Source organism: Bufo bufo, chromosome 7, assembly GCF_905171765.1.
Source record: "Bufo bufo chromosome 7, aBufBuf1.1, whole genome shotgun sequence".
Taxonomy (NCBI): Eukaryota; Metazoa; Chordata; class Amphibia; order Anura; family Bufonidae; genus Bufo; species Bufo bufo.
In genome coordinates, this window is record NC_053395.1 from 12,796,053 (window position 1) to 12,806,172 (window position 10,120).

The window sequence follows — 10,120 nt, forward strand, 5'->3', positions numbered from 1 at the left end:
CATACACGCGGTGTCTCCCACCTGCTTCACATGGACGGCCGCGTACTACAGATCACCGAGGTGAGAGAGGGGACGGAGCTAGCGTCCCGCGTCAGACGCACTCCATGTGCACACTGAATACATTCAGCTTGATTCCTGAGAAGATTGCACTCGCTGCTCCTCAGGATGGAGCCCATCATCAACCTCCTACAGGGGTCACCTGTAATACTCCACATGTCTCATTGTCCTGACTGGAGGAGACAGAGGTGAAGTTTTCTTTACTCTCCCCAACATTTCTGATGGACTCTTCTCTTATTTGTACTGACGTTTAGTGGGTTTTCATTTTTTTTCTTATTGGAATGCAATCTCTGAGCTGCAGGGGTTAATTCTTCTACAGGAGCTCTCCGCCCTCTTATGTACATTCTTCCTATTTAAGCTTTCGGTTCCTGCTCCTCCGTACCACAATGGCGTCTGCTGATCTGAGGGCCGAGCTGGACTGCTCCATCTGCCTGAGCCTCTATACAGATCCTGTATCCCTGAGATGTGGACACTACTTCTGCCGCTCGTGTATTGTGAGTGCGCTGGATGCACAGGAGGCAGCTGGAGTGTATTCCTGTCCTGACTGCAGAGCAGAATATCCGGAGCGTCCGGCCCTGGAGAAGAACAGGAAGCTGGGGAACATAGTGGAGCGTTTCTTATCTGCTCAGCCTGATATGGAGGAGACCAGGATCTTCTGTACTTACTGTACTAAGTCTCCTGTACCGGCTGTGAGGACATGTCTGCAGTGTGAAGCCTCGTTCTGTGGAGAACACTTGAGTAGACACAGTAAGTCATCAGAACATACTTTGGTTGAACCCACTGCTACCCCGAAGGAAAGAAAATGCTCCACACACGAGGAGGTGCTGAAATACTATTGTCCTATAGACGCCGCCTGTATCTGTGTGTCCTGCTGTCTGGTGGGAGAGCATGGGGGACATGACGTGGAGTTGCTGGACGTGGCCTCTGAGAAGGAGAAAGAGAAACTGAGGAAATATCTGGAGGAACTAAACCCACAAAAAGCTAAAATTCTGACGAAACTTCAGAATCTGCAGGATCGTCAGAGGAATATCCAGGAGAAGGCCTCTGATAAGAGGAAGAACGTCAGGAAGTTATTTATGGACATTAAGGAACAACTGGAAATGGCAGAAAAGAAAGCGCTGAGCGAGATCTCCAGGCAGGAGGAGAAGATTGTGTCCCAGATATCTGATCTGATCAAGAAGCTGGAAATAGAGGAGGACGAGCTGTCCAGGAAGATGCGTCACATGGAGGAGATGTGTCATGTCACCGACCCAATAAGACTCCTACAAGAAAGTGACATTACAGTATGTGGTCATGGAGATGATGAGGACACAGGGGGAGATGGTGGAGAGGGCAGGTCTGAGGATGGTCTGGATGAGGTTCTGATCTCACTGACCTTACACCGATCTATGAGGGATATTGTCACCAATGTCACATCAGAGCTTGGGCTCCATGTTTCAGACATATTGCTGGATGAGGACACTGCTCATAGATATGTGAAGATATCAGAAGATCTGAAAACAGCAACAGGAACAGAAGAACAGAACAGACCAGAATCACCAGGAAGGTTCCTGAATTGTCCCCAGGTGTTAAGCAGATGTGTCCTCTCCTCAGGAAGACATTACTGGGAGGTAGAGTGGAACCAGAAAGGAGGATGTGATATCGGACTGTCCTATCCCAGTATAGAAAGGAAAGGACAGCAGTCTAGTATTGGACTTAATGATAAATCTTGGTGTTTGTATATGTCTGGTGCAGGATGTGCAGTGTATCACCGCTCAGTCAGATCCCCCCTCAGTGTAGATACAACATGTCCTAGATTTGGGGTCTTCTTGGACTATGAGGCCGGGCGTCTGTCCTTCTATTGGCTGTGTGACCCCCATCAGACACTTACACACCTTCACCGCCTCCTTCTCTCAACCCCTACATGTTCTCTTCTGTGTGTGGGATGGAGCCTCTGTTAGAATAATAAGCTGAGGCCGATGCGTCCACGTCCCGTTATAATCTCCGCCTATAAGTCACTATATAGCGCTGTATGGGCGGAGCCTCCGATCACACAATGTATATGGCGGCTCTATGGGGGGGGTTACTGTACGATTATTTTATATTCCTTGGAGATCAGATCCAGAATCGATGCTTGAGACAAATGAAAAGTTACGTCGTCTGCACACGAGTTCGGGTGAACGCACATCAGATCCGCAGCGTATCCGCACCAATACCTGCAATGTGTGATTACGGTTTTTGGTGCGGATAAGATGCGGTTTTCCACTGAAAAGGGTGAAATCCGCAGCTAAAACCACAAACATAACTGACAGGCCGCAGATCTGGGAATCCGCACGGAAATAATCGGCGAAGTGTACGTGATCGGGGTAATCTCATACACTTTGCTGGTGCTGTAATTCCTTACGGTTTTTCCACATGGGAATTCGCCTGGAAAGACTGAGCGTATTCCGCAGCGTGCGCAGATGGCCTTCGGGTACAAGCGCACGGTGCGTATTACCTGCTGGTTTTCCAGAGTGAAATAATACCGCCTAAGCAGATGGGATTCTCAGTATCTCATCTACACGGAGCGGAAGTTTCCTGCGTCAGGAGTGACCTGCGGACCGGATCCGGAGATCTGCGGCCGGTGGATCGTCCGTGCGGATTTCTCCCTTTACAATGCAGAGGGGGAGATCTGGGGAAATCCGTGTCAGGATCTGCAGGTAACAGGTGTGGATCCTGGAGTTGAGATACACCGCCGAGTGCACGTACCTCATGGGGGCATCATTAACCCTTCCCCGTCCTCCACTGAGGTCGCTGTAGGGGCTTCTTTATGTTTCGGGGACACATTTGGGGAACATATAATTATTAATCAGCTTTTCCTATTTCTGTAGAGATGTGACAATGTGACGCTTCTTTCCGCACTATACGCGGCATTTGTTGTGTTTTTCCCTTTTTATGGAATAAATGTCTGACTACTTCTGTCCCATCAGAGTTGTCGGTCCTATCATCTGGATGTCTGTGGTCTCCTCCGCCATCATGTCTTTTATAACCGCAGGTAATGAGTTCTGCAATACACTGGATCTGTACAGCACCACCTGCTGTTCTTGTCCTTATTTTTGGCCAGACGCGCTGAGCTGGTCGCACGCGCTCAGTTTAAGGCGACATCTACACGACGAGGTGTCTTGGTCCCAACTCTATACATTGTGTTAGTGTGAGAACATACCGCGCGCTCCGTATTGTGCCGCCTATAGAGCTCCCATTGTTGTGCTCGCTGCCTGGACTCAGCACTTTTCTAACTATCCCCTGTAATGGTCGCCTTCCCTGCGGCGCAGCATGTCGGACGGCGCCCGCGCTACGTTACTGTCGGCCGCACTTCGCCATGTCTAGTGATTAATACTGTACGGTTTTCATGCACATTCTGTTCTGTTGTTAGCAGCATTATATGGCGGTGTATGTGGCTCGGGGTGCGGCTTTCTAATACTTCCCTCTCTGTGTCGCTGAACTATTGTAGAGCAGCCGCGCAGCGACCGCCTCACGTCCTGGAGGCACGAGGTTCCTGGCGCCTCTCAGTGTAACTGATGCTTTTCTTCCCTGGAGGGTTTTATTTTGTGATTCTCATTTTCATTTTTAGTTTTTCTGTTTGTCGTCCTGCAGAAAAGTGTTAGGAATACGCTATACCTGCCGTTACTTACTATATGTAGCAGAGCTGTATGTCTGTGTAGATGAACAGAGCTGTATGTCTGTGTATTTGAGCAGTGTATGCAGCAGAGCTGTTTGTGTAGTTGAGAAGTGTATGCAGCAGAGCTGTATGTCTGTGTAGTTAAGAAGTGTATGCAGCAGAGCTGTATATCTGTGTAGGTGAGCAGTGTATGCAGCAGAGCTGTATGTCTGTGTAGTTGAGCAGTGTCTGCAGCAGAGCTCTATGCCTGTGTAGTTGAGCGGTGTATGCAGCATAGCTGTATGTCTGTGTAGTTGAGCGGTGTATGCAGAAGAGATGTATATCTGTAGATAAGCAGTGTATGTAGCAGAGCTGTATGTCTGTAGATAAGCAGTGTATGTAGCAGAGCTGTATGTCTGTTTAGATGAGCAGTGTATGCAGCAGAGCTGTATGTCTGTGTAGATGAGCAGTGTATGCAGCAGAGCTGTATGTCTGTGTAGTTGAGCAGTGTATGCAGCAGAGCTGTATGTCTGTAGATAAGCAGTGTATGTAGCAGAGCTGTATGTCTGTGTAGTTGAGCAGTGTATGCAGCAGAGCTGTATGTCTGTGTAGTTGAGCAGTGTATGTAGCAGAGCTGTATGTCTGTAGATGAGCGGTGTATGCAGCAGAGCTGTATGTCTGTGTAGATGAGCAGTGTATGCAGCAGAGCTGTATGTCTGTGTAGTTGAGCAGTGCAGGGCCGGTGCAAGAATTTTTGCCGCCCTAGGCAAGATAAAAATTGCCACCCCCCTTATCAGATGATCTGCTTTTGGTAGGTTTTGAACTAATGGTGGTCTGTGGCTGACGCACTGTTATGGGGGGGATCTGTGGATGACGCACTGTTATGGGGGGTATCTGTGGATGACGCACTGTTATGGGGGGGATCTGTGGATGACGCACTGTTATGGGGGGGATCTGTGGATGACGCACTGTTATGGGAGGATCTGTGGATGACGCACTGTTATGGGGGGATCTGTGGATGACGCACTGTTATGGGGGGATCTGTGTATGACGCACTGTTATGGGAGGATCTGTGGATGACGCACTGTTATGGGAGGATCTGTGGATGACGCACTGTTATGGGGGATCTGTGGATGACGCACTTTTATGGGGGGGATCTGTGGATGACGCACTGTTATGGGAGGATCTGTGGATGACGCACTGTTATGGGAGGATCTGTGGATAACGCACTGTTATGGGGGGGATCTGTGGATGACGCACTGTTATGGGGGGATCTGTGGATGACGCACTGTTATGGGAGGATCTGTGGATGACGCACTGTTATGGGAGGATCTGTGGATGACGCACTGTTATGGGAGGATCTGTGGATGACGCACTGTTATGGGAGGATCTGTGGATGACGCACTGTTATGGAGGGGATCTGTAGATGACGCACTGTTATGGGGGGATCTGTGGATGACGCACTTTTATGTGGGGGATCTGTGGATGACGCACTGTTATGGGAGGATCTGTGGATGACGCACTGTTATGGGGGGATCTGTGGATGACGCACTGTTATGGGGGGGATCTGTGGATGACGCACTGTTATGGGGGGGATCTGTGGATGACGCACTGTTATGGGGGGGATCTGTGGATGACGCACTTTTATGGGGGGGATCTGTGGATGACGCACTGTTATGGGGGGATCTGTGGATGACGCACTGTTATGGGAGGATCTGTGGATGACGCACTGTTATGGGAGGATCTGTGGATGACGCACTGTTATGGGGGGATCTGTGGATGACGCACTGTTATGGGAGGGGATCTGTGTATGACGCACTGTTATGGGAGGATCTGTGGATGACACACTGTTATGGGGGGGATCTGAGGATGACACACTGTTATGGGAGGTTCTGTGGATAACGCACTGTTATGGGGGATCTGTGGATGACGCACTGTTATGGGAGGGATCTGTGGATGACGCACTGTTATGGGGGATCTGTGGATGACGCACTGTTATGGGAGGACCTGTGGATGACGCACTGTTATGGGAGGATCTGTGGATGACGCACTGTTATGGGGGGATCTGTGGATGACGCACTGTTATGGGGGGATCTGTGGATGACGCACTGTTATGGGTGGATCTGTGGATGACGCACTGTTACGGGGGGATTTGTGGATGACATTTATGTCATCCACAGATCCCCATAAGTGTCATCTACAGATCCCCCATCAGATGCATCAGTGTGGAGGGAGGAGGCGGAGACACTCATGGTGGGTGCAGTGATTCTACTCTAATACACCGGGCACCACTGCAGCTGTTAAGTACATTCAATCCGAATGGGTCCGCAATTACTGTACTGTACTTACTGTAGTACCTTATGTATAGCATTAAGACGGGGAAGATCGGCAGCTCCCTCGGTCATGCGCCGCTTGCCGCAGCTCCCTCCTCATGCGCCGCCTGCCTGCTTATCTCACTTTATGAATGAACAGGCGGCGCATGAGGAGGGAGCTGCGGCAGGCGGCGCATGACCGAGGGAGCTGCCGGTCTGCGCCATCTTAATGCTATACATAAGGTACTACAGTAAGTACGAAGATAAAAGGTAGTGGTTTTTGGAACCCTTTTTGCGGCGCTGCAAACAGGAAGCGGATTTTCATAAAATACTTTTTAGAGAATAAAGTAAAATAGCTTGTTTATTTTTTATGTCAACGCGTTTCAAGGGCGTCCAGCCCTCTTCGTCAGGATACTTTTATTGTCCTGACGAAGAGGGCTGGACGCCCTTGAAACGCGTTGACATAAAAAATAAACAAGCTATTTTACTTTATTCTCTAAAAAGTATTTTATGAAAATCCGCCTCCTGTTTCCAGCGCCGCAAAAAGGGTTCCAAAAACCACTACCTTTTATCTTCTCACTTTTTTCTTCTGTCACCTCCTGTTTCCAGCGCCGCAAAAAGGGTTCCAAAAACCACTACCTTTTATCTTCTCACTTTTTTCTTCTGTCACCTCTGGTGCAGAGAAAAATGAACCTTTGGCAGCAGTACAGGACCCCGCATGCTGGACGGGAGAATACCAGCACAAGCCTTCTACAGTTGTTGTGACTATACACAACAAAACACGGTAAGCGCTTCTTGTATACAGTGAACCTAGACCGTAAATACAGCCACACACACGAGGCGCGGCCTCCTGTCTCTTTTTCTCTCCTTTCCTTTATACTACAGTAAGTACAGTACAGTAATTGCGGACCCATTCGGATTGAATGTACTTAACAGCTGCGGGGCCTGGTGTATTAGAGTAGAGTCACTGCACCAGGCCCCGCCATGAGTGTCCCCGCCTCCTCCCTCCACACTGATACTTCGCTGGCTGCGCTGTGCAGCATAGCGGCCAGCGAAGTATCCGCAATTCCCTTTATAAGACGCACTTTTGGGGGGGAAAAAGTGCGTCTTATAAGGCAAAAAATACAGTAAATAATAAACATATTGCATTGTCTACTGACTACTTACCTCCAGGACAATAGGATGAGCTGGTCTCTGGCTGCAGTTTGGCTCTTGGTCTGGCTCTGGGGACTGGAGACAAACACGGTACGTACACCATTCACCAATGTCGCCCTGGGGTCCTGGGGTAGAAGAAAGCAGCTGCACCTGCAGGCTGCACTCCAATCCAGGTAGGAGCCCACTTCTGTTCTATCCCAGAAGGAGAAGGCACTGCCGCTGCTGCCACACTGGGGGTCGGGGGAAGCAAATTGCTGGTGTTGGACCGTGGCCGCTGCTGGCTGCTCGGCTGCTTGCTGCTCAGTGTGCGGCCTTCTCTTCCTCCTTCGCTCCACCCCTCTCTCTGCGTCACGTGCTCAAGGGTGGGAGGGGTCAGGGGGTTCAGATCAAGATTATTCAGGCCAGGGCGGCAGAGCTCCGCCTCCGCTCCCCACCCTCAGCAGCCTGAAGCCAGCAGCCAGGTAAGCTAGCAGCAGTTAGTCACTCAGACCACCAGAGAGACAGACAGCACAGCGGTGTCAGACTGTTATTGTCACTGTCAGTGACAGACTGTCTCTCTGGTCCGCCTGCTGCGCCGGTGCGCCCCCGCCCCACCCCCACGGCTTCACTGAGGCAGGTGGCAGCGGCTCAGCCTTTGCCCCGATTCTCCTCCGACATGTCAGACAGCACAGAGACAGAGCAGACACAGACAGCAGGCGCAGGCAGGCAGTGTTTGCAGCAGAGCTGTATGTCTGTATAGTTGAAAAGTATATGGAGCGGAGTTGTATGTTTGTGTAGTGTAGCCGGGTATGTAGCAGAGCTGTATGTCTGTGTAGGTGAGCAGTGTATGTAACAGAGCTGTATGTCTGTGTAGTTGAGCAGTGTATGGAGCAGAGCTGTATGTCTGTGTAGTTGAGCAGTGTATGTAGCAGAGCTGTATGTCTGTGTAGTTGAGCAGTGTATGGAGCAGAGCTGTATGTCTGTGTAGTTGAGCAGTGTATGGAGCAGAGCTGTATGTCTGTGTAGTTGAGCAGTGTATGGAGCAGAGCTGTATGCCTGTGTAGAGCTGCAGTGACGGGTTTGGGTTCCTTCCACAGGTATCGGGGCTTGCCTTCTACGGAAGCCTGTGAGACCCAGGCCCCGATATTCCACTGGTAATTAATACACTGACAGGCAATGCATTACTATACACATGTATTGTAATGCATTGTAGAGGGGAGCAGACCCCAAAAGCTGAAGTCCGACAGTGGGACAAAAGGAAAAAGGGGGAAAAAAAGTAAAAAAAAAAAGCATTTTCATAATAAAAATATAAAAGTTTGAAGCAAAAAAAATAGCCTCTTTTACATAATAAACAAAAATAAAATTGTAAAAAAGAGAAAAACAGACATATTTGATATCGCCGCGTCCATAATGACCGGCTCTATAAAAATATCACATGGCCTATCCTGTCAAATGAACGTGAAAGGTGCGAGGTATAATAGATGCATTGTGTACAGATATATAGTATATACAGCAGTGTACTGATATGTGAGGTATGAGGTATAATAGATGCAGTGTACAGATATATAGTATATACAGCAGTGTACTGATATGTGAGGTACAAGGTATAATAGATACAGTGTGTGTAGATATATAGTATATACAGAAGTCTACTGATATGTGAAGTACGAGGTATAATAGATGCAGTGTGTACAGATATATAGTATATACAGCAGTGTACTGATATGTGAGGTACAAGGTATATGTCACGGATGGTGTACAGGAAACAAGATGATACAAATAACAAATGATGACTCACTGGATCCACAACTAAGGAACAAAAAGGGAGACCCCTGCAATCGACCTGCCGCTCTCCCTTATTGCTCAGCCTATGCGACCACTCTAAAGGTGAATGGGCGCATATCCACGTACCTCGGCTATCTTAACCTAAAGGCCCTACAATAGTGAGGGGACACGACCACCGGCTCCCTACACAGACACGGAGGGAGTCAGGGTCACCTGGATCCAGACAACAGAAAATCATTAATACTAAAACAGCACTTATCTGCAGACGACTGTGAACTGCGAACTGGTAGCAGGAGCTGGGAGCTGAAGACAGCATGTACACTCATTCCAGGAAGTTGTATCAGCCACACCCAACTACCTTATGGGGGAGAATATAAAGGGAGGTAATGAGTCTGACTGCATGACAGCTGAGATAGCCTAACGAGGTGAGGAACAGAAACCAAAACAAAGAAACTCAAGGGGGAGGATCTGAACAGCTCCTGTCAGAGCTTCTCAGCTGTCTGCTTGTGACAGTATAATAGATGCAGTGTGTACAGATATATAGTATATACAGCAGTGTACTGATATATGAGGTACGAGGTATAATAGATGCAGTGTGTACAGGTATATAGTATATACAGCAGTGTACTGATATGTGAGGTATGAGGTATGATAGATGCAGTGTGTGCAGATATATAGTATATACAGCAGTGTACTGATATGTGAGGTACGAGGTATAATAGATGCAGTGTACAGATATATAGTATATACAGCAGTGTACTGATATGTGAGGTGCGAGGTATAATAGATGCAGTGTACAGATATATAGTATATACAGCAGTGTACTGATATGTGAGGTACAAGGTATAATAGATACAGTGTGTGTAGATATATAGTATATACAGAAGTCTACTGATATGTGAAGTACGAGGTATAATAGATGCAGTGTGTACAGATATATAGTATATACAGCAGTGTACTGATATGTGAGGTACAAGGTATAATAGATGCAGTGTGTACAGATATATAGTATATACAGCAGTGTACTGATATGTGAGGTACGAGGTATAATAGATGCAGTGTGTACAGATATATAGTATATACAGCAGTGTACTGATATATGAGGTACGAGGTATAATAGATGCAGTGTGTACAGGTATATAGTATATACAGCAGTGTACTGATATGTGAGGTATGAGGTATGATAGATGCAGTGTGTGCAGATATATAGTATATA

General features: G+C 48.1%; 1 protein-coding gene across 1 annotated transcript; it reads left to right on the plus strand.

Annotated features, from left to right (window-relative positions):
* The first annotated feature begins 401 nt into the window (after positions 1–401).
* On the plus strand, positions 402–1,997 carry LOC121008688 (E3 ubiquitin/ISG15 ligase TRIM25-like). The gene has a single exon (XM_040441385.1). It carries the CDS (start codon positions 444–446, stop codon positions 1,995–1,997), a length of 1,554 nt encoding a protein of 517 aa, XP_040297319.1. The 5' UTR covers positions 402–443.
* The last annotated feature ends 8,123 nt before the right edge of the window (positions 1,998–10,120 follow it).

Excerpts from the sequence above, each read along its gene's own strand:
- LOC121008688 (XM_040441385.1), top strand. The coding sequence starts at position 444 with ATGGCGTCTGCTGATCTGAGGGCCGAGCTGGACTGCTCCATCTGCCTG.